General features: G+C 38.2%; 1 protein-coding gene and 1 long non-coding RNA gene across 4 annotated transcripts in view; one reads left to right on the top strand and one right to left on the bottom strand.

The window, feature by feature from the left end:
- The window catches only part of NEK1 (NIMA related kinase 1), a 112,530-nt gene extending 103,058 nt beyond the window's left edge, over positions 1–9,472 (top strand). Inside the window, exons 31-35 of one of the 3 annotated variants that reach the window (XM_075197774.1) lie at positions 1–158; positions 3,574–3,809; positions 4,415–4,554; positions 5,521–5,653; positions 8,216–9,472. In XM_075197774.1, coding sequence (XP_075053875.1) covers positions 1–158; positions 3,574–3,809; positions 4,415–4,554; positions 5,521–5,653; positions 8,216–8,229 — 681 coding nt within the window. In that variant the 3' untranslated portion in view covers positions 8,230–9,472. Of the gene's footprint in view, positions 159–3,573; positions 3,810–4,414; positions 4,555–5,520; positions 5,654–6,135; positions 6,578–8,215 lie in introns of those variants that run through there. The other 2 variants (XM_075197769.1, XM_075197778.1) reach the window with 2 other exon arrangements.
- Positions 152–25,145, bottom strand: LOC142139918 (uncharacterized). Its single transcript, XR_012688263.1, has 3 exons — positions 24,903–25,145; positions 1,392–1,453; positions 152–269 (listed from the first exon to the last, which is right to left on the bottom strand). It is a non-coding gene; the product is annotated as an uncharacterized LOC142139918 (long non-coding RNA).
- Between the last annotated feature and the right edge of the window lie 636 nt (positions 25,146–25,781).

Raw genomic sequence — 25,781 nt, forward strand, 5'->3', positions numbered from 1 at the left:
ATGCTGAGAACCTGCTCATTACCTGATCTCTCTAAAATGTTCAAGACCTTGGTGGATGTACCCAGTGTTGCTGACTTGCAGGAGGATGAGAACTTGGAGATAGAGGACATAGAGGATGAGCCTGCACAGGATGCAGATCATTCAGATTCTGAAGACACGTGCGTGTTATACTGTTACAATTATCTGTGAGCTGGACAAATAGTTTCACCGTCATAGCTAAAAGTAAATGTGCACCGGTGATCAAGTTTTGTTTACTAAACTGCTGCCTCCTAAATTTCAGAAAAAAAGTGTTATGCCTGAATCAGTTATACTGTACTCCATACCAAATATTTATATATAAATGTACATTTTTATTAGTAGTAGAGTGAAAACAGTAATTTTGTGTTTGAATACAAATAAGTTGCTCAAACCCATGTCAGACTCCTGCTTGTCTGGGATGCCTTCAGTTTTGTAGTGTCTGGGGTAGAATGAGCTGTAGCCAATGAAAATGGTCACATCGGAAAGATATGTGCAAGCTGCCCTTGTGGGGAGCAGTGACCTGTGTGTGATTGTGTTAGTGAGCACAAAGCTGCATGTGATTGGAGGTGTGCCATGGTGAGATAAGGGGAATGGAAGCCATCAGGAACCCATATACTGACAGTGCAAGGAGTAGGGCTTCCCAACAGCTCCTATCAAAATGTCACAGAAAAACTGCTCTCCATGCTTCTCTATAAGGTTAATTCATACATTCAACTTGTTTTGTTTGTACCTTTCCATCATTTCGTGTCATAGCACTTTAGGGTAATTTACTTTCTGGAACCTTATCACCTTGTTTCAGAAGCTTTTGCCCGTGAAGTCAAGTCTTCTATTTTGACTTTTTAATGCCTGCTGGGCACTGATCAGCTGGAGTAATTGGATTATAGTAAGCATGTTACTGTGTACAGAGAGGTCTCCAACATTCTACTAAATACAATATTATTATTTTTTTACCTGGAAAAGTTATTGGTCTCCCACACTGTATCATACTAATAAAGTAGATGGGTTCCCTTTTTTTATTATGTGGAGAATGCAGACACCATGGGATCATCAGGGCCGCGATGAGGAATTTGGGGACCCGGTACAGCAACTTTCCCCCTCCACACCTAGAAGCATTCAGCGGCGTTGAATGGGGATTGGGAACATAGTGATGGGGGCATGGCCAACATGGGCTGTGGCTGCGCTTCTTTACACATGACATTATGGGGGGGAATTCAATTAGCCACGAAGTGTATCTGGAACATCCGTGAGACACTTTGTGGTGGAGATTTTGTCAGAAATTTCTACTGTAATTGCAGGCAATGTGTGTGGCGCGCCATATCGCCAGCAATTGAATTCCCCCCATTATGTATTAAAATGGTGTTATTCTCACCTACCTGTAGTTGCAGCTTCCACAGTCTGGTACTAGATTCTTGTATGAATCCTGGAATGTTGGGACCTGTTTGGAAAATGTATAGGTACATGAAATATGGAAAATAATTAGTGAACACAGTACACAGAACAGATCACGCAGTATTTAATAATATAACAAGCAAAATATGTGTGATAAAAATAATCACAGATACCTATGTTTGGAAATGGTCAGATAATGAAACACAATTGTAAGTGTATAAGAGAAACGGCTGCCTCTACAACACCATACAAAGATAAACACACAATAAAAATTAAGAGGTGCTCAAAAACCCTTAAACATAAATTCAGTAATGATGAGAGGAAATTGCATTAAAATTATAAACTCTAAACTAATTTATTCATAAAGTAACAATATGGTGGAGATTAAATTCGCGGCGATGTGGCACACGGACATTTCGCTGCGCACATTGCTGGCAATTACACTTGGGATCTCCTGCTGCGAGGACTTATATATATAATGGCCTAGGTGCAAAATCTGAACCAATGCTAACACCTTTACGTACCCCAAATAACACCAGTGTATTACATATTATATAGTCCAATGAACAACATGTTATATATTGGCACAGTAGTCATGGGCAATATACGGTATGTTGTTATGGTGCTTTATAAGATATTTTGGACTTGTAATGTGTTTTTCTTTCTTTTTTTTTTTTTTTTTTTATAACATTTGGCATCTTCAGCCTGAGACCAAATATACTGCAGAGCCTCACACCAACCTAATATACATAGGTTCATGACTCCCCAGACCTCGTCCCCCCATGAGCTGCCTCCAGAGTATGGTCTCTTGCATGAGGATTTTCCCAGTAAAGGTCTCTTCTGCCCAATCTGTAACCTCGAACTCCAAATTCTTATTTTCCCACAATTCATATTCCTATTGAATCTTATGAACCTGATAAAGGTAAATGGTTCCGATCACTGGTTTTCCAACCTCAGACTGTATTGGAGTACGGACAGTTGTGGGTCATTGTGACTTATATAGGGGCCTCATTCTAAGTTCCTTGGTCCATGCTGCAAATGTGACTGTTGCAATCCCTTATTACTAGAACACTGTCCTGTGCGACTTTTTAATTAATCAAGTAGGCTACAAAAGTCATATACCACCGCTATGAGAGAAAAAGAAAATCATATTCTTGGCACACAGGTCCAATTAGTACTGGTACAGCTCAGATGGCGTTCGAATTTTGATCTCTGCAGGTCCTTATCAAGGCCTATCTAAAGTAAGACCAAAATAAAACAAGAACCATCTAAAGTGATTTAGTTAACAGATTAATTTACCTGAACTAAGCAACACGTGCTATACTTGTGCAGAGTAGGTGACGGAGATTGCCGTGGACAGAAACATTGCGCACATCATTAAATCAGTTTTTGCTTTTTGTGTATTCCATGCAATATTCAAATACATTGGTTCCAAGACTGTTATTTTCTTGCTATACCTTTTTTATCTATATAAAATGAAATAGTGCAAATTAAGTTTTATTCTGGTAAAACAGATGTGTATAACGGACAGCAACCACGATAAATAACGAACTATAAAAAGCAATCATACTGCTTGTGCCACTCTTCCCTCCCTCTGTAGATCAAGATTAGCATTTATCGAAAACTTTTATATATAAAAAAGAACCCTTCAATATTACAATCTCTTCCAACTTCCATAGTTATTCTACTGTCTTATCTTTGGGGTGATGAACTGTAACACATGATGTTGTTGTAAAAAAAAATACAGCACAAGTTAATGTAATATCAAATATTTAAAGTAGTAATAAAGTAAACTAAAAACTATAGCATGATCTAAGCAAGGTTTGTATGATTATAGAGATACATTAATAGTAAATGTAAAACCTTCACATATACCTGTTCCACAATTTCAAAACCCTAATTTCAACAGTAGTATACATACAGACATGTGCTCTGGGTGGGCCTCTGACAATTTTTATATAGTTCTTAGTTAAACCCACTACAACGCTGATGCTAATGAATGAATATTTAGGTATGTGGCTAAACTCTCCTTTGTGCTGTTTTTATGTAACACTGGAGTCATAAAGGAGCAGTCTCATTAGAACTAGGCACCAGAGAACAGGCGATAAATTGTTTTATTTACAGCTGGCAAATGGTCCAGTTAATTTTTATTCTTTTGGTTGCTAGTATGTTTGGGGAGACGGATAGAGACCTGCAGGAACTGCAGGCATCAATGGAGCAGTTATTAAGAGAGGAGACAAATGAAGATTACTGTGGAGTTGAAGATGCTGTGAATGAAAATGCAGAACTGTCAAATAAGATAGAAGAAGAGGGGAATAATGAAGAAGAGCAGGAGACTGAAGTGGAGGATGAGGAAAATCAGCCAAGCAGTGAAAGTGTAATTAATGAAGAGTGGCATTCAGGTACATTTCCTAGATCTGTTTTTGTTATACCAGCATAAGCCAACTCGCTTTATGACGTTAGACAATAATGCATATTGATCACATTTTGAATTCACTAAAGGCAAGTCTAATTATGTGAGGTACTTTATCTAGTCCTATTCTGAATTCAGATTACATATATAAAAATGCACATTACTTATTGCAGTTTTTCTGTACATCAAACCTCTACCTGGAGACAGTAGTTTGTACCCGCTGTCTAATAGCTACATATTGTTTCTGTAGCCCTGCCTACTGACATATTGTTTCTGTAGCCCGGCCTACTGGCATATTGTTTCTGTAGCCCTGACTACTGACATATTGTTTCTGTAGCCCTGACTACTGACATATTGTTTCTGTAGCCCTGACTACTGACATATTGTTTCTGTAGCCCTGACTACTGACATATTGTTTCTGTAGCCCGGCCTACTGACATATTGTTTCTGTAGCCCTGACTACTCACATATTGTTTCTGTAGCCCTGACTACTGACATATTGTTTCTGTAGCCCTGACTACTGACTAACTCATATTTACTTTGAGAAGATGCAGGACAGTGAAATCACTGCGTTATAACTTTCTATCTCTGCAGATGACAGCACTGAGGATTTTGAGAATGAGTATGAGGACGGTGACGGTGACAGTGTGTTTGGCCATCTGGAGGAACTGAGGCTGAAAATAGAACAAGAGATTGGTTTTGATAAGTTTATAGAAGTTTACAACAAAATAAAGGTAACGTTCTGGGCTTAGTGTATTTATATTTAGTATGTTTGTGTGTGTGTGTGTATATATGTGTGTGTGTGTGTATATATGTGTGTGTGTGTGTGTGTGTATATATATATATATATATATATATATATATATATATATATATATATATATATATATATATATATATATATATATATATATATATATATAATTAGTACTATTTGTTACACAAATATCCAAATTTTAAATTCATCATCAGTCAGTTATTTGATATAGAAGATTCTGGTGCTAGCATTGATACAGAGTTGTTATAGTAATTTTTCATTATTGCCAATAATAACAGGACAAGAGATGATGCTTAGTGTTATATGTGTAAGGTTATTACAAGTCTTTGTTCTATGAGACATGAGGGTGCAGATGTGCTACATCCTACACACATTTTCTCTGAAAACAACTTCAATTGATATTCCGCTACCTTATGTACCAAGTTTTCCCCACACTTCTTAGATTTTTAAGCTCATTTGGGCAGAAACAGCTGTAGCTTCTGTTCATGTCATTGAATGCAATTTTATTCTTATTTCCCCAAAGACCTTTTATTTGCCAACTGATACATTACTTGTTGTTGTATTTTTGTATAACCTCGCTGTGCACTCATGTAATTAGTCACTCCAAATCTCTAAAGCTGAGATATACAGAATAGAGCGAATTTAATACCTACAAGAGTAGAAGGGGGATATGTGGTGGTTGGTTGAGAAAGGTAACTGGGTAATACAGGTGGCGTCTGTTCCACAACGGACCCAAAGAGGTGGAGATATAATAAGGCCTGAGATAAACTCTGCATAGCGCAAACAAGCCTGAGAAACTGCAGAAATGTAATATTCATGTAGTGCCCAACATTTTACACAGCACTTTATAGAGAACATCAGTCCCTGAACCAGTGGAGCTTTCATTCTAAATTGTCTTTCATTTTGCTTCTACTCTGTTTAGGCGATACATGAGGACGAGGATGAAAATATTGATACATGTTCCACAGTTGTGGAAAATATTCTAGGCAGCCAACACCAATATTTATATCCCAGAATCCTTCGCTTAGTCATGGCTGATGGAGCCTACCAAGAAGGTTAGTGCTCATTTTATTAGTAGGCAATATTATTAGGATATGTGACATAATAGTCCCAAAAAAAAAAAATGCTTTTTTTTTTTTTTTTTCTTTCTGTACCTAGGAATTTGGAGGTGCATCTAAAAATATTGGTTTAGTAAATGATTGTGAGTTTAGGACTACATAATGGTCAAACTGGACAGATTAGAAATATCTCACGGGGGCCACTTGCACTGTGAGAACAGGGTAATTTATAGATTTTGTGGAATATAGCTTTTGTCCACAAAAAAATCCTAATTTTCTGTTCTGTTCTATTTCAACATTAATCCATATCCATTTTTTCACTTACTGATTGACCTACAATACAACAATTCACATATTTCTATGAATTATATTATAAAATCCCACATACATATACTACAGACTTTTGACCTTAGTCATACCTCGGGCCTGCTGCATCATCTGTATTTGATGGCATGAAGTTCTTTTCATTGAATTTTCAGGAAATGTAGACGGCACAACAGTATCAAGTCATAGTTGTTAGCCTCCTGTCCAGAAATATCCCCGCTGCGGAAGACAATAGATTCCAGTTCATTGCCCCTGCTTGTAAGTGCTCTCAGAAAGAGGTCTTGTGCTACAAATTCCTGATATCAACTAGATCGCTTTTCTTAGTAAGCATAATTATTAATAAATTTAAATTAGTTCAGTATTTCACTATGCAGCATTTTGTAGAACAGCAATTGTAAATAGTATTTTTCAAAACACATTGACCAAAATCGATTATAGAAGAGATTTTTCAAAGTTCTCTCACCATACAGGATTGTCATCACATTCACTTAATAAACAATGGAAAAGTCACTGTATTGATTGAGAAGAGAACAGTAAACCAGGTATTTCTAAATGGTTAAATACATAACGCACACACAACCATAATATAATTTAAATGTTTGTGTCTCATCTGCAGTTTGGAAGCAGCATTTGTATGATGAGTCAGCAGCAAATATCTGCTGCTTTTTGCCATCACTTAAGTCTATTGGGTCTGCTTTTTGGCATATGTTAACTGTTTTCAAAGTTTCTAATATTCACAAATTCTGCATGTAGCTTTTTCAGTTGTTAGAAAAAAATAAGCTGAAATAAAGGTCATTAAAATATTCATAAGCAGCAGAAAATGCAGGTGGGACTTCAGCCAAAAAAGTTAATCTCTCAGAATGCAACTTTGTATTCAAACATAAAATATCAAAGCATGATCAGTGGTTAGTTGTATCTTTTAAAAATGTTTATATGGTACATAATATATGTAATTACAGCTGCTTACACATGAACAGATCATGTCATTCTACTTGATCACAGACTAGCTAGATCTATGTCAATCTGTGGTCCAACTGAATTTCATAATTGCATGGAGCCCAGTGTGTGCAGCCCGTGAATAAGCTTACACAGACAGCGAGTTGCAGGCATTGGCTGAGCTCAATTCCTGCCATTACCAATAAAAATCTGATTGCACCTGAACAGAAATTCACAGGCAGTTTTGAGCCCGCAATATGAAGCAATTATCAAAACTGTCAAATTACCCAACAAAATATATCCAATACTCATACAGTTGGGCCTCTATAGTTAGCATATAATTTATACTTGGAAGAAAACATTAAAAATGTACACAGAAAATATTCTAGCAATAAAATTAATCCATCTCACACTGAACGATGAATCCAGAATAGAAACCCTCACTAACTCTAAGCAGACCGGGAGTTCATCTTTGCCCCCCCCCCTAATTTACTTTTTCTGTGCTTCTTCATAGGCCTCCACTCAAGCCCTACTGTCTCCATAAAGCCTCACATTATTTTAATTCCCCACTTCCGTCTCCATAAATAAATTGAAAGGCTGTATCTCTAATTGAGCGTATGGTTTATGTTCGTAATAATATACAAAATGTAAAGCTATGACGTGTAATGTGACCAGATTGTCCTCCTGGCAGCCCTCCACAAATTTTATAGCTGTGAGCAAAGCTTTGATGCTAATTTTTCACATTATTAAATGATTGAATCACTGAATGCGTTAATGTAATGTCTCATAATTTTGATTGCCCTGAGAATGTTACCTTAACTTCTGCATCACTTAATGTATGCAGGATAACATTTTCACTGTGTTTGCCGCCTAATTTCAATGTTAGGGAATTTTTTTAAGTATGTACACTTGTAATACAGTCCTGTCTGGAGAAAGCACCCACACGTAGGGGTAAAATGTCAGTCCTACAATAAAAGTATTGCATTGCAAAGGAGCCTTTCTACAATATATGCCTATGTCCATCTAGATGGATATTACCATAAGAGATAAGGTGCTGGTCTTTGGCAGTCACTCAAAAAAAACTGCTCATCATAATGTCCCAATCACACTGCCTGCTTATAGCTGTACTGCACTTATAATTCTTTGTGAGTTGGCGTAGCTTTCGTGGCTTAATGCGGCACATTTACCCGACTAGCAGTGTTTCGTGAGGAGTTATCTCTGTATAGACAAATACGCTGCAAACGGGTACGTTTTTGTCTGCTTACTAACTGTATTTTTTCTGATTTTTATTTCCACTAGACAATGATGAATAAATATAACTCAGGAATTTCATTTTCAACATTTTGCTGCTAGAAAAGAAGATGGAACTCTTTGTATCACATTAAGCCATTCTTCAATAAAACCTGTCTTAAAATTGTTAACAAAGATTATACTTTTCTATCAACATGCAAAATCAGAATGTGTATGTGTTTATCGTTGGTGTAATATCCAGCAGTATGTGTTTTGTAAATGACTTAATTGTTATGTAAGGGAAGAAGCTGTCATTTTCTTATACGGAACATATTCTAATGAACATGAATGGTTTTAGATCAGACCAACAGAGCTTTCTAGCATTTGTGTTTTTACATATTTCTATGTTTGTTGATGTTCATAGTTGTCACATTAAAGCTTAAACATGGGTTTTGAAAAGTCACCAATCTATGCATTTATGGTTTATTATTGATGTCAAGAGCTTTGATTGTCGCACAGTATCAATAGAAAACATAGACAATCCATGTTCATATACTTTTTAATGCTCTGTTTTACAGTTTGGTGTAGTGCTTGTTATATTTGTTGTCTTTGGGGAGAAACACATAATTAAAAAATGTTTTTTCAATTTTTTTCATCACTAATTTATTAGTCTGCTATGAACCATTGACACATTCCTTTTATCTAGATATCAGTAGTTACTGAGGGACTAAAGTATTCATTAGAAATATTCACAAACACATATAAGTATTTCAAGCATTTTGTTCTAATAGAAATTAAAAATAGAGGATTTTGCTCTTATAGTTCACATTCATCATTTACAGCTATTTTGTTTTCCAGTGTCTGATGTATTAGACATTTATTTACCATAGCAATGCCTTAAATGTGTTTTTTAATTGTGTTTAATCAAACGAGAGCATAAAACCAAGGATGTTCAATGACATTTTGAAATTTGTGGTCAAACATACATTGTTTTCCTTTTCATATTTTGTAAAGTGACATATAAAGCCAGGTGCCCACTGGCAAAACTATAACGGTACTATAATACTTGAAACCTTTAGTAACAGCCTTAGTGAGTATGATGAAACTAGAGACAATGGTTTCTAGTGTTATACTCATTTACATGCACATTACTAGTGTTACAAATGCTGGTAAAATGTATGTAATGAACACCAGTGGGTACGAGGCCTTATGCATTTGCTTATATTATGAATCAAAAACTGAATGTTGAACAATATTAGAACTAAAAGTTGATATGTTTATTATTTCTAATGCTCAAATAAAAATATGCTGTAATTTTGTAATTTACTTTGCCCTATTTATTGCGCTATTATGTGCTTGACTATAAAACATGTATTTAGAAAAGTATGTCGTTAATAGAGGAGCTCAACAGTGTGATTTATTTGATCTCCAATGTGTTAGGGATTTGAGACAGAGCTGAGGTAAGATCTTTTTCTCTGACAACATGTAGAAAATGTACTTTAATGTTGTACCATCTAGTCTGTGACAGCTACAAATGTATCTTAGACAATCTGTGAATTTGATTTCCTGTACCTATGTCAAACCAGGACACTTTTCTGTGCTGCTACCAAGATCACCATTTTTCTCTTGTGTATTAAGAGATACCTAGAATTCATGCATGTTAGCTTTCTACCGTGTCCCTATTCTGAGGGCATACTCTGGCAGTCATCGAGCAATGTTACCTTGGCTCCTGACATCGTTTTCTGATCTGTATTCGCACACCTGGTACACAAACTGCAACATGAATGTGAAACCAGCCCCAAAAATCAGGTCAAGGAGTTAAAAGGACCAAGCCTCAGATGTGTATAGACTTGGATAGTATACAAGAGTTTTCTTCATATAGATTATTTTGGGAAGACTTAGCTCAAGAAAGGTAAACTAAAGAGGAACCCAGAACATTCAACCCCCGAAATGGTAGATGTACTAATTAAACATATTAAGAAAACTACAGGAATACAGGTTATGCCAGTGGTAGCTACTTTTACAAGATACGTTTCTTTGGAGATGAGAAAGACAAGCATATTGTTCATAATACACTGGGTGATTAGAACTCCTAGATAAAGAGTGGGATCAACTGGATAAGTGGCAGTCCAGTTTTAAAAGACTGGGGAGTATGTACCCTTTTCAAGGATCAGAAACCACTAAGTGGGACTTTGTAGCCAAAGATGCTTCAGTAGCCTGTTTTTAGGCTTTACCTTCTATTCTGATGGAAGTGAAAAGACCTAATGGATAGATAAATTGATATGTTTAAAAAAAATAATATCTGAGACGGTAAATTAAAGGTGAAGTAGCCATGGCTTCTGTCATAGTTATGACATAATCACTGACCTCACTGTGGGTAGGTAATGTAGGGATTAATTTAGCTTTGCTGACATGTACTAATCATTTACCATAGCCAGGCTGTTAATTATGTCCTGTGTCATAGCAGGGGGCTATAGCTAGTGGACTGAGCATCTCATAGCACTGTTATCAGACCACATGTGTGAGAGAAATTTATGGCTGTCCATACTGAATTCAGAGCACATGCTTAAACCTAAAATTTCAAATAATTTTCCGCATAAAAGCAATTTATTTGATCATTCCTAGCTGAGCAAGGCCCTATGCTTATGCATACTTAGCAAATGAACTACACCTAGCATGTCAAGCAAAAAAGGTCTACCTGGCAGAGAAACATTAGAATTAAATTTTTGTCCCAAATAATCAATATTTTATGGTGATGTTTCATGTCTACATGTAGGTAAATTTAGATTCTACTGATTGCATGTAATATTATTATGATTCTGTGATGTTCGAGTGGAAATTTATGGTCTGTTTCAGAATTTTGGCTATCTGTATGATTTGCATTCAGTTATGAAGTTCCCAAATATGATCATATATAGTGCCCTTCTAAATGACTTCAGCGGGGAGGGGGAGGGGCTTAAGCTGATCACTTAAAACCACCAATGAGGGCAGAGCATCTTTGTCATGTTCCTGGAGCCCATTCCTGAAACAGATAGGGAAAAGTGTACATTTCTTTTCTGTTTCTGTAGTTCTTTTTATTTAAAAAGAAAAAAGATTTTGCATAATTTTAATAAACATAATACGATATGTCATGTTGTTATTCTTTAGCTATTATTTTTTGTTAGATTAAGAAACATGGTTATTCTGCCATATTAAGTTCCATTTAATAACGATCTGTCTCTGTGTTAAGAAATTCATATGCTAGATTTGCTTGGCTATTTATAACGCTACATAACTGAATTACAGGGTATCATTTTGTTAATGAGAACTGATTTAAAGTTTAATTGTGAGATAAAAGTGTATGGAGAACCTAAGAGCTCCTGCAAAGTGCTAGCTTAGAAATTAACTCTTAGGGGGGTATTCAATTGTTGCCGTTAATGCGTTAAAACAAAAAAAACCGAGCGCTCTAAAAATATTAGCGTTAATACGGTAATATGCGCGTAAATACCGTTAATACGTTAGTTTACTCGCTGAATTTCATCTCGCAGCTCAGGAAGCTCCACCCTAGTACTTCTTACCTCGGCAGGTGGGAAGGAAGGGAGCAACATCTACCGTTTCATTCAGTCTAGTAGTGTAGCACTGGACAGTGATATCAAAGCCCTCATCCAGCCCATGACAGACATTGAAGAGCAATGTTAACACATATTCTCATCAAAACACAGTGAATATTTAGCCAGGTATTCAGGTGCGTCTTAAGAAATGAGTGAGCCTGTGTGCAAGATTAGTGATTTGCCCAAACCCCTTCCTACCCAACAACACCCGCCCTATACACACACTGGGATCAAACATAATATTTCAAGGAGAAACCTATTATTTATTTAAGGACCTGCTTTTCTTTCCTCCCTGCTCTTAAATAATCTCGATGCCCCATTGCATGATATTGATACTATGAAGAAGTAGCACACATCTGTTTTAAATTGTTGAAGAAACAGTTTAGTGGATGACAGAAACTTGGGGCTTAATCTTCCTCTGGGAAGCCCATGAGTCCTGCAAATTGCAGTGACCTTGACAACCTGAATTAAAAGTGCAGAAGGGAAAGGAAAGAGGATGCTTGAATAATGGGCATCTATTGATCACTAATAAGTACCTCTCTTCATTGCATTAAAGTGCAATACATTAAAACCCATATAGACTTTTTTAAATTAATAACATTATTTTTTTAACTTCTCTTTATTTTGTGTGTGTGGGTGGGATAAGGAGGTTAATAATAAAGAAAGATGGGTTAATGTGGAGGGCGAGGAGTTGGGTGACAATATATTCTGTGTTGGCTCGTGATTTATGAAGCACCTGGAAGCGGATCATTATAATAGAAGTATCAAGGGTCCCATGATCTTGTGAAAGTTAAGTTAACTTTGTCATTTTGAACGCTGGTTATGAATTCCAATTTAGAGGTGAAACGCATAAGGTTTAGAACTTCTTGCAGCGTGGGGGTACTAAATTTCTTCCATATGCAGGCAATTTGATATTTTGCAATACTAGTTTGTCCAAAGATGTGAGGTATGGTGGCACAGAGGAGCAGATTAATGATTGTTAGGTTGACAGAGAGCCCCGTGACCTTCTCAATTAAGGTTTTTATGTTATTCTAAAAGGAGAGTGATCCTAGGACAAGTCCACCAAATACATGCAAAGCTGCCTACCTGACCACACTCTCTACAGCACTAGTTAGAAGCTGGATAGATTTACAGTTGAAAAAAAAAATTGTATAAGGAAATCCTAATAAGGTATGTAGGGGTGTTAGTAAGGAGAAGCAGAGAAGGAAGAACGGCACAGATACACAAATTTAAGTATCTTAGGTTTGGATTAGAGCCAACAATAAATATATACAAGTGCAATGAAATTTGAAAGTGCAGTCGTGAGAACACTTTGGCGCTATATAAATAAGCAGTAGTGATTAAAATATCTCTTTATATCTCAATCAGTGGTCGAAGTAGACAGGTGTACAATGGTATGCCATACCGCCACTTCTTTACTGCCTTCATTGTAAAAGGCTCAAATTCCTTTCACCTATCATTTTCCATACCACCACTTCTACCACTGGCGCCAATTATATTATGCAGCTCTGTACAGAAGTAGGTCATTCACATCAGCCCCCATTATAACTTAAATCTAAATTCTCCACCATGCATACAGAGTGAGGACCCATGTCTGGAACATGCTTCATAAGGACACCCCTTTCCTAATGCCCTATCAACAAGACATGTATGTGGAGTTCTGTTTGTAACCACAGTTATCACTCGAGATTTTCAGTTTGACCTGAAGCAAAAGACTGACATGTCACAGTTTTTCATGTATTCAGGCCATCGCCTCTGTACTTTTCGGCCTGCTTTCCCAAGCTTAAGCCTACATCTTGCTGGTTCCTGCCATCGCTTTCACTCACTGTCCCCCAAATAATTTGATCTGTATTATCATGTTACCTGTATTTTCATTCATTCAGTATGTCTGGTCTTTGTATTTTGTTCTTCATGTATCATGTTATGGATCACTGCTTTCTGTATGTGTCAAACGGCGCTGCGGACCCTTTGTGGTTCCTTATAAATAAAATATAATATTTCCAACACTTAGACATGATTAGTCAAACAGGTGATACCCACTGTTTTAAAGTGAATAGTGAGCAACAGTGTATTGATCAAAAGTTTTATATCTCTTTATAGTTGTTAACAGATTCTTCATGTAGAATTTCCCAGCTAACCAGTTACTATCTTTCAGTGTAAATGGTTCAGCCATGATGCATGCGTAACAATCATGCTCTCCGGGCACCCTACATGTCTGAATAAACTTCATCAGGTCCTTCTCCATAGCTTTAACCTCCTCTATGTCCCACTGTTTTATCTTCCCTTCTTTATGACCTTAAAGAAAGCAGAATTCTCCATTAAAGATGGATCTGAGAAACAGAGAAAACAGAGTGCTGTCTATATATGACCGTTTTAAAATGTATAAATAAATATATTTTATATGATATTTCAAACCTACCATTTGTATCAATGTAAATGTCTTCCAAATTCTTGCTTTTGAACTGCAATCTTCCTCACTTAAGAGCTATCAAAAGTTTGCTGATCATAAAGACTAAAATGTTTGGTGCACAATGTTGTTGTGACCAAAGAACTCAATTGTCAATTGTTTCAGTGTTGTTTGAATTCAGAACTTTTGAGAGCATAGCAACATTCTATCAAAGCTTTGTGTAGGACAGTGTTTAGGGATATCTAGCTTGACATTCTCTTACAAAGCAACTAGTCAGAAAGCGGTAGGGCAACATCTTTGTGAAGATCCAAAACATCACTGGAAGAATAAGTAGCTAACGGTATCTTGGAAACTTCCTTTTCCCTTCTTCAAAGGCATTTTGACTGGTAATGTTTGTAACAGATATTAAATCTTGGTAGGACTTTTTTACTATTATCCCACCAATCCAAGTGATAAAACATTTTTTTTTGCCAGTCTTTTAGATTTAACTTTATAGAATCTATCAGAGCTGGAAGTTTACTTCACATAAGTATATGGGATGGTAATTTTAGTGGTTTTCCGTGTTTATTTTGAAATTTGAGAGATCCCCATACATGTGGAGCTCTTTGCAGAGCAGAAGGTAACAATGAAAAAGGGTGTTTGTTAATGTCAGCAGAACTTCATACGCTGATAGGGAAATTTTGTTTATTCCAGGGGACAGCTCCAGCACCATGTTTGGATTGTTTCAAATCTCTGCTGCAAAGAGCTACATCATGAGTGCAGAGTAGAGGAGGCAGGGGGCAGCGTTGTCTGGTACCATTGGTAAAAGAGAGCAGAAGCACTACAATTCACATGGACCATCAAGGAGGGGTTATAATATAAAGCTGCAATACAGCATGGGACATGTAGTGGCATTAAAAGCACTGCAAATCAGACGCCTGTAAATTTGCCAGGGTCTGGGGCTGCTGTATAGCTGGATTTTATAGTGACTTGATCATCTGAGAAATCTTTTCCGCCTTAATCTGTTTCTTGAAAGCAGCTGATAGCCAGGGGAAACATGAATGTAGAAAGTCTACTTTACTTGTTGTAATAGTCACAAGTTATTTTACTAGATGGTAAACCGTAACGGTATTCTTGGAATCTATGTGATCTTATGTGAATCATTGGGGCATATTTAATTCTTGGCGTTAAAGCCAAAAATCTTGCGGCGCGCTCACTATTACCGTTATTATGGTAATAGTGCGCATAAATACCGTTATTACGGTAGTTCTCTCGCTGGATTTCAGGTCGCAGCTCCCTGAGCTGAAATCCAGCTTACTATTACCGTAATAATGGTAATAGTTTTAGCGCCGTGGGGATTTACAACAATTGAATATGCCCCATAGTGTCTAGATTATGAGCAAAGGTTGGGATAGAAACAGTGGCAGATTGAGGCATTCCTATACATCATAGACATTTGCCACTGGTTGCCTTGACATCACAACTTCCCTAACATTCAGGTGCTTAGTATCACCAATACTGTGAGGACTGGGCTATTTGACTTATTAGGACTGGTTAGAGGTGACTTTATAAGGCTCTCAGGGGCACCCTCATTATTTAGGGACTACAGAAAAAAAAAGTGTCTAAATAGCCATTTGTTTCTAGAACAGGGAGATGTTCTAAATGGGGCTTGTTGATATTAGCCCCTCTGGTTTCTGTAGAGCTTAGGAGTTAATGAAGCTCCAGCTGGAACCTTCTTTCAGCCTCTCATTCTGCAACTTTTTTTTAGCCTGCAGTTGTGCAACCTGCTCTGCTGCAGCTCGTATCTCTTGCAGCACACTCTGCCGGCTGCATGGCAGCTTGATGCTCTGCTTGTCTCTCTGCAGCCTCTCTCCGCTTGGAGTTTTCTCTGATACAATTATAACAGCTGCATTTTGGTTGCCATGTCCCCCAAACATTTTGAAGGATTTTGTAAATAAAAGGTCCATAGTTGAACTCTTAGGGCTAGATTTACGAAGCTGTGGGTTTGAAAAAGTGGGGATGTTGCCTATAGCAACCAATCAGATTCCAGTTTGCATTTATTTAGTACATTCTACAAAATTACAGCTAGAATCTGATTGGTTACTATAGGCAACATCTCCACTTTTTCAAACCTGCAGTTTAGTAAATATACCCCTTGGTGGTGTTAGTTTAGACAAAGATAGTGAGTGTGAAGTATACGTTTGAGGGAGTTTTTAATCATTTTTAGACAGACTAGGTGGTCTTGTATTAACACCTCGTCACCTATTTGTCACACAGGCTCAGATGTGTACTGTTTTGTAACAATTGTTGGAAGTTTGTGGGAAATATTTTTATTTAAAAACTTTAGTGAATATGGCCTGTGTGAATTTTGTGAGAGGGAATACAGACTTATTCACAGAACTCAATACTTAAAATATTTAAAAGACAATGCAAGCAGTTTCCCTTGTTGTTTTCTTTATCTTTTTTTTCTTTGGCACAAGGTGTGTGAAGTTTGGAGCTTATATGCAGCAGCTGCAGTCACATGATTTACATGTTGTGCTATGTGAGAAGAGAGCAATTCCAAGCATAGGAAAAGCAAATTTCAACTGATAGCTGATCGAAGCCCTTTTGGATGAGAAATGTAGCTACACTGGAAGGCACAGCCCTGTTTCAGAGAATGGTTTGGCCATGGAAATTGCACAAGACACTGGACTGTTGCTTTCTGAGGAATCTAAGGGCTAGAATTACTAAGCTGCGGGTTTGAAAAAGTGGGGATGTTGCCTATAGCAACCAATCAGAATCTAGCTGTCATTTTGTAGAAAGTACTAAATAAATGAAAGCTAGAATCTAATTGGTTGCTATAGGCAACATCCCCACTTTTTCAAACCCACAGCTTCGTAAATCTAGCCCTAAGAGTTCAACTATGGACCTTTTATTTACAATATCCTTCAAAATGTTTGGGGGACATGGCAACCAAAATGCAGCTGTTATAATTGTATCAGAGAAAACTCCAAGCGGAGAGAGGCTGCAGAGAGACAAGCAGAGCATCAAGCTGCCATGCAGCCGGCAGAGTGTGCTGCAAGAGATACGAGCTGCAGCAGAGCAGGTTGCACAACTGCAGGCTGAAAAAAAGTTGCAGAATGAGAGGCTGAAAGAAGGTTCCAGCTGGAGCTTCATTAACTCCTAAGCTCTACAGAAACCAGAGGGGCTAATATCAACAAGCCCCATTTAGAACATCTCCCTGTTCTAGAAACAAATGGCTATTTAGACACTTTTTTTTCTGTAGTCCCTAAATAATGAGGGTGCCCCTGAGAGCCTTATAAAGCCACCTCTAACCAGTCCTAATAAGTCAAATAGCCCAGTCCTCACAGTATCGGTGATACTAAGCACCTGAATGTTAGGGAAGTTGTGATGTCAAGGCAACCAGTGGCAAATGTCTATGATGTATAGGAATGCCTCAATCTGCCACTGTTTCTATCCCAACCTTTGCTCATAATCTAGACACTATGGGGCATATTCAATTGTTGTAAATCCCCACGGCGCGAAAACTATTACCATTATTACGGTAATAGTAAGCTGGATTTCAGCTCAGGGAGCTGCGAGCTGAAATCCAGCGAGAGAACTACCGTAATAACGGTATTTATGCGCACTATTACCATAATAACGGTAATAGTGAGCGCGCCGCAAGATTTTTGGCTTTAACGCCAAGAATTAAATATGCCCCAATGATTCACATAAGATCACATAGATTCCAAGAATACCGTTACGGTTTACCATCTAGTAAAATAACTTGTGACTATTACAACAAGGAAAGTAGACTTTCTACATACATGTTTCCCCTGGCTATCAGCTGCTTTCAAGAAACAGATTAAGGCGGAAAAGATTTCTCAGATGATCAAGTCACTATAAAATCCAGCTATGCAGCAGCCCCAGACCCTGGCAAATTTACAGGCGTCTGATTTGCAGTGCTTTTAATGCCACTACATGTCCCATGCTGTATTGCAGCTTTATATTATAACCCCTCCTTGATGGTCCATGTGAATTGTAGTGCTTCTGCTCTCTTTTACCAATGGTACCAGACAACGCTGCCCCCTGCCTCCTCTACTCTACACTCATGATGTAGCTCTTTGCAGCAGAGATTTGAAACAATCCAAACATGGTGCTGGAGCTGTCCCCTGGAATAAACGAAATTTCCCTATCAGCGTATGAAGTTCTGCTGACATTAACAAACACCCTTTTTCATTGTTACCTTCTGCTCTGCAAAGAGCTCCACATGTATGGGGATCTCTCAAATTTCAAAATAAACACGGAAAACCACTAAAATTACCATCCCATATACTTATGTGAAGTAAACTTCCAGCTCTGATAGATTCTATAAAGTTAAATCTGAAAGACTGGCAAAAAAAATGTTTTATCACTTGGATTAGTGGGATAATAGTGAAAAAGTCCTACCAAGATTTAATATCTGTTACAAACATTACCAGTCAAAATGCCTTTGAAGAAGGGAAAAGGAAGTTTCCAAGATACCGTTAGCTACTTATTCTTCCAGTGATGTTTTGGATCTTCACAAAGATGTTGCCCTACCGCTTTCTGACTAGTTGCTTTGTAAGAGAATGTCAAGCTAGATATCCCTAAACACTGTCCTACACAAAGCTTTGATAGAATGTTGCTATGCTCTCAAAAGTTCTGAATTCAAACAACACTGAAACAATTGACAATTGAGTTCTTTGGTCACAACAACATTGTGCACCAAACATTTTAGTCTTTATGATCAGCAAACTTTTGATAGCTCTTAAGTGAGGAAGATTGCAGTTCAAAAGCAAGAATTTGGAAGACATTTACATTGATACAAATGGTAGGTTTGAAATATCATATAAAATATATTTATTTATACATTTTAAAACGGTCATATATAGACAGCACTCTGTTTTCTCTGTTTCTCAGATCCATCTTTAATGGAGAATTCTGCTTTCTTTAAGGTCATAAAGAAGGGAAGATAAAACAGTGGGACATAGAGGAGGTTAAAGCTATGGAGAAGGACCTGATGAAGTTTATTCAGACATGTAGGGTGCCCGGAGAGCATGATTGTTACGCATGCATCATGGCTGAACCATTTACACTGAAAGATAGTAACTGGTTAGCTGGGAAATTCTACATGAAGAATCTGTTAACAACTATAAAGAGATATAAAACTTTTGATCAATACACTGTTGCTCACTATTCACTTTAAAACAGTGGGTATCACCTGTTTGACTAATCATGTCTAAGTGTTGGAAATATTATATTTTATTTATAAGGAACCACAAAGGGTCCGCAGCGCCGTTTGACACATACAGAAAGCAGTGATCCATAACATGATACATGAAGAACAAAATACAAAGACCAGACATACTGAATGAATGAAAATACAGGTAACATGATAATACAGATCAAATTATTTGGGGGACAGTGAGTGAAAGCGATGGCAGGAACCAGCAAGATGTAGGCTTAAGCTTGGGAAAGCAGGCCGAAAAGTACAGAGGCGATGGCCTGAATACATGAAACTGTGACATGTCAGTCTTTTGCTTCAGGTCAAACTGAAAATCTCGAGTGATAACTGTGGTTACAAACAGAACTCCACATACATGTCTTGTTGATAGGGCATTAGGAAAGGGGTGTCCTTATGAAGCATGTTCCAGACATGGGTCCTCACTCTGTATGCATGGTGGAGAATTTAGATTTAAGTTATAATGGGGGCTGATGTGAATGACCTACTTCTGTACAGAGCTGCATAATATAATTGGCGCCAGTGGTAGAAGTGGTGGTGTGGAAAATGATAGGTGAAAGGAATTTGAGCCTTTTACAATGAAGGCAGTAAAGAAGTGGCGGTATGGCATACCATTGTACACCTGTCTACTTCGACCACTGATTGGCGCTATATAAATAAGCAGTAGTGATTAAAATATCTCTTTATATCTCAAAGTGTTCTCACGACTGCACTTTCAAATTTCATTGCACTTGTATATATTTATTGTTGGCTCTAATCCAAACCTAAGATACTTAAATTTGTGTATCTGTGCCGTTCTTCCTTCTCTGCTTCTCCTTACTAACACCCCTACATACCTTATTAGGATTTCCTTATACAATTTTTTTTTTCAACTGTAAATCTATCCAGCTTCTAACTAGTGCTGTAGAGAGTGTGGTCAGGTAGGCAGCTTTGCATGTATTTGGTGGACTTGTCCTAGGATCACTCTCCTTTTAGAATAACATAAAAACCTTAATTGAGAAGGTCACGGGGCTCTCTGTCAACCTAACAATCATTAATCTGCTCCTCTGTGCCACCATACCTCACATCTTTGGACAAACTAGTATTGCAAAATATCAAATTGCCTGCATATGGAAGAAATTTAGTACCCCCACGCTGCAAGAAGTTCTAAACCTTATGCGTTTCACCTCTAAATTGGAATTCATAACCAGCGTTCAAAATGACAAAGTTAACTTAACTTTCACAAGATCATGGGACCCTTGATACTTCTATTATAATGATCCGCTTCCAGGTGCTTCATAAATCACGAGCCAACACAGAATATATTGTCACCCAACTCCTCGCCCTCCACATTAACCCATCTTTCTTTATTATTAACCTCCTTATCCCACCCACACACACAAAATAAAGAGAAGTTAAAAAAATAATGTTATTAATTTAAAAAAGTCTATATGGGTTTTAATGTATTGCACTTTAATGCAATGAAGAGAGGTACTTATTAGTGATCAATAGATGCCCATTATTCAAGCATCCTCTTTCCTTTCCCTTCTGCACTTTTAATTCAGGTTGTCAAGGTCACTGCAATTTGCAGGACTCATGGGCTTCCCAGAGGAAGATTAAGCCCCAAGTTTCTGTCATCCACTAAACTGTTTCTTCAACAATTTAAAACAGATGTGTGCTACTTCTTCATAGTATCAATATCATGCAATGGGGCATCGAGATTATTTAAGAGCAGGGAGGAAAGAAAAGCAGGTCCTTAAATAAATAATAGGTTTCTCCTTGAAATATTATGTTTGATCCCAGTGTGTGTATAGGGCGGGTGTTGTTGGGTAGGAAGGGGTTTGGGCAAATCACTAATCTTGCACACAGGCTCACTCATTTCTTAAGACGCACCTGAATACCTGGCTAAATATTCACTGTGTTTTGATGAGAATATGTGTTAACATTGCTCTTCAATGTCTGTCATGGGCTGGATGAGGGCTTTGATATCACTGTCCAGTGCTACACTACTAGACTGAATGAAACGGTAGATGTTGCTCCCTTCCTTCCCACCTGCCGAGGTAAGAAGTACTGGGGTGGAGGGGGATGCAAAGTCTCAGAGTGGTACCTCTGAGTGGTAGGACACCACTGAGCGGGGAAGGGGTTGCCTAGGATGCCCACAGTGTTTTCGATAGCCCTGTATACACACAACACATCAGTATGATGATAGATAAAGCACATTACAATTTTCTTTAAATAATATTGTGCTATAAGTTAGTCAAAGGCCCATATGTAATTGAAGAAAACATTTTATTGCAATTACAAAGCCTGGAGAGACATATTACAATTTATTGAAAATGATTCATATTCTCATTAAAAATATCTTTTGCATTTGTTACTTAATGGTTGCTCTTTTAATTTGGCACAGTGTTTAAATTCTACATGTTGTAATAAATAATAGAGGGATTATGGGGCTCTTGTGGTTTTCATGCACCAATAATTATTAGTTACTAAACTTAGTAATGTCAAGAAACCTGACAAAGCACAGAACTAAAAATATAAGTATTCTTTTGAAGAAGAAAATGTTTATTTTGGGGGGGGGGGGGGGGTGTAAGAGGGAAGAGACACATGAAAGTTTTGAGGTTTGTGGTAAACACTGAACAAACTTTAGTTTGTGGTTTAAAAATGTGCATTTGGGATCATGGAACACACACACAATTCATGACACAGGCAAATAACATATAGTCTTTCTACTAATTAGGACTCAAAGCTCTTTACAGTTGAAACACACAAAGAATACATTGCAAAGTAACATATAAAGCACAGGTGATACAAACACATAGGGCTAGATTTACTAAACTGCGGGTTTGAAAAAGTGGGGATGTTGCCTATAGCAACCAATCAGATTCTAGCTGTCATTTTGTAGAAGGTACTAAATAAATGAAAGCTAGAATCTGATTGGTTGCTATAGGCAACATACCCACTTTTTCAAACCGCAGCTTAGTAAATCTAGCCCATAGAGTAAAATGGCAATTGGGTAGGAGACACTGCCATCTTGGGCGCACGCAGGTTACGCATTTAGAGTATATGTGATAGGAATACTTGCGTCACAAATAAGGCACAGACATGAGACAGATGGAAGAGAGAGGATACTGCGTTTGCAAGCTGACAATTTGGGGAGGACTGAGGGTTTCACACATAAGGATCTTATAGGTCTTGGTGCGAGGATATGGAAGAGATCTGGTGAAGGTAGCTCTAATAATGTAGTGGCTCAGATGGAGTAGGCTTCCAGAAAAATATGGTGATTAGTAAGTCTGGTTTTAGATGGTGTCTTAGAGTTATTGGCTGGATAGCAGGAACAACGTGTGAAGTGGAAATGTCTAGGAGTAACAATAGCTCAGTCATAAAGCAGTCCACACAGCTCACAGAACGGGACCACCGAGTGCTGAAATATGTAGCACCTAAACATCTCCTGTCCTTGGTTGCAGCATTCACTACCAAGTTTCAAACTGTCTCTGTAAGCAATGCCATGCTCGAATTGCAAACTTCGACTGGGATGGTGTAAAGCGCATGACCATTGGACTCTTTTTAGCAGCAGAAACATGTTCTCTGGAGTGACTATTATTGTTTTACCATCTGACAGTGTAATGGACGAACCAGGGACCACTATATTTTTACCCTTGTACCCAGTTTCAGACTGCAAATCGCGTGTGTTAAGCCACGATTTTAGTTCAAAACTCATCAAATGTATCAAGCTGCGATTTTTACCCTGAACTTCAAAATCGCTGGTCATCTCCGGCGATTTGCAGCGATTTCAAACACTCCCGTATTTGGCAAACTCTCCTGTGTTGTAGCAGCGTGTTGTAAACACATCACTGTCACACTGCCCTGTCATACAGCTGCCGGAGCTCCGGCAGCTGTAAAAATTGTAAAGAATAGATTAAAGTATTAAAAAAAAAAAAGGGTGGGGTCCCCCCTCTATTCATGCTTAACCCTAGTGCTGCCTGACAACTGCTGGTTCCGTGAAAATCGGGGAAAAAATTTGTGTGGGGTCCACCCAATTTTCACTTAGCCAGCACTAGACAAACCAACCGGGGTTGGAGGCACTATAGCAGGGGGGAAACACAGCAGGGGTCCCCCTGCCATAATAACTAACCAACCCCAGGCTGTTCAGCACTGGGCTGGATTCCCTAGGGAGCGGGGTCCCCTAGGGACACCCTAGGGACACCCAGCCCAGTGCTGATAGCACTAGGGCTCTTCCTACCCCCGTGGGCTGTGGGTAGTAGGGTAATAATGGCGATAAATGGTAAAAAAAAAAAAACAGACGCCATTTTGTTTTGTGGAACTACAAGTCCCAGCCAGCCTGGTTGCCCAAAATATTGTGGCCATGCTGCTACTAGTATAACTACAAGCACCAGCATACCCATGGCAGCCAGGGCATGTTGGCACTTGGAGAACCACAAGTGCCAACATGCCCTGACACCCACGGCTGGCTGGGACCTGTAGTTCCACAAAAGAAAATGTTTACAAAACCACCACACCCTCATTAACACCACTAGGATTTATTAAAAATAATAAACCCACAATAAACACAGTAAACACCCTCATTTACACCATATTTTTTTATTAAAAATAATAAATTCCCTGATACTTACCAATGAAGTTTTCTCCTTTTGTCTGCAGCTTTCAATCCAAAAATAGCTGTAAACCAAGTCCAAATTAAATTTGTATCCAAAGTCCGGCTTGCCCCTGTCCCAAAGTCATTTATACTTCCAAAAGTCCATGCTTGTAATTTTCCAAAATAAATGTATATTTCCAAATACCTTGCTTGTAATCTGTTCATTTTTTCGCCCAGGGGGGGCCCATTGTTGATTGAAGTCTTCAGTTCTTCACCCAGGGGGGGTCCATCCCACGATTCTTCTGGCTTGATTGCAGAAAAATAACAAAAGGGAGGAGCCGCCGCAAACAGCTCCTAGCTAGCTAGGAACTCCGTCTATTTACAGTATTAGGTGATTTTCCCACGCTAGTATGTTCATTTAATCCAATAAAATTAAATAATACAGTGAATACTCATATACCTACATAGAAGCACACAAATTCCGTAAAGGATCAAATAAAAATAGATCATAAACAAATCATATAGCATATAAATCCTGAATATACACACCACAAACATTCATAAATATACATACACACATATATATATATATATATATATATATATATATATATATAAGTGATATGTAGGGTCTCCAGTGAATGTCCTGTATATGCGGTGCCGTCCGCATATACAGGACAAGTCCACGCACCTTAGAATTTATTTATTACATTTATTAAGTCTGAAAATGAGAACTCCAGAAGCATGCACATAAAGAAAAACTCTCCTGAGGAATCTTATTCTCCACATAAGAGAGTATACACACTTTCCTATTCAGTGTTATCGTGCTTAGCAAAGCTTTCACACAAACATCTCTATCCAATCGCTTGAAAATCCATCCAGAATGAATAGATATGACAAGTGAGTCCATAAAGACAAAAGCCACGGATTTATGTGCATTTGTTTAACTTTACACTTACCATTAAGGGTTAAATTATTACCTGTGCCAGGCTGACCAATAGAGGGAACGTGGGAGTGCCGTGGTATCTTATATAAGTTCTCAGTGAAAATTATTCTGTTCCAGTCGGCTTCACCAGATTCTGTGCAGAGGAAAACGTAGAGTAGGATTTCTATCTGATTTATTTAGAATTTTTTTACTCCTGTTTCCTTTTCTTTCTTTTCGTACAGCTTCCCTTAGCTTGTTCCACTCCAAACTTGTCAGCTTTTCCCTGTTCATCCTCACCTTTGTGTTAATTTCTCTCACCTATCTTTTCACAGTGCCCAAAACCCCCTCCCTCCTCCTTTACAGATTCGTGCCCCGTTTTTTGCCTTTTCACCCCTCTACCCCCATTTTATTTCCCCGGCCACATAACCCGCGTCATGCCCTCACCTCCGCCCGGCTAGTACAACCAGGGGAAGTTCTCTTCACAGGACACCGCCTAATGCCTCAGTAGCAGGTAACATTAATTCCCAGCTTTTACCACTAGCGGGAAGACTTTTACAAGATTGCAATGTGAATTGGTTAGCATTGCTTTTAACCCCACCTATGCCAGCAAGAATGCAGGACAGTAGTGCAGTAGTGAGCTTCCTCGTCCTGTCCTGCACCAATTATATCCCCCCCCCCCCCAGCAAGGAGATCCCTTTATCGTAATCAATTGCAATTAGAACAGGACCAACACTTAAATAGTTGGGAGCAAAGCCAACAACAGCAAGCTGACCCAAGGGTTTCTTTTCTTACTACCCCGCCACGCACCAGACCTGTACCCCTTATGAGGTTACAACCATTCAGTCAGAATGCATACATGAGACGTTTTTAATCCCCGCTTAGGACAGACGATTTAAGAGGGCTCAGGGGCATT

The sequence above is a fragment of the Mixophyes fleayi genome, chromosome 1, assembly GCF_038048845.1.
Source record: "Mixophyes fleayi isolate aMixFle1 chromosome 1, aMixFle1.hap1, whole genome shotgun sequence".
Taxonomy (NCBI): domain Eukaryota; kingdom Metazoa; phylum Chordata; class Amphibia; order Anura; family Limnodynastidae; genus Mixophyes; species Mixophyes fleayi.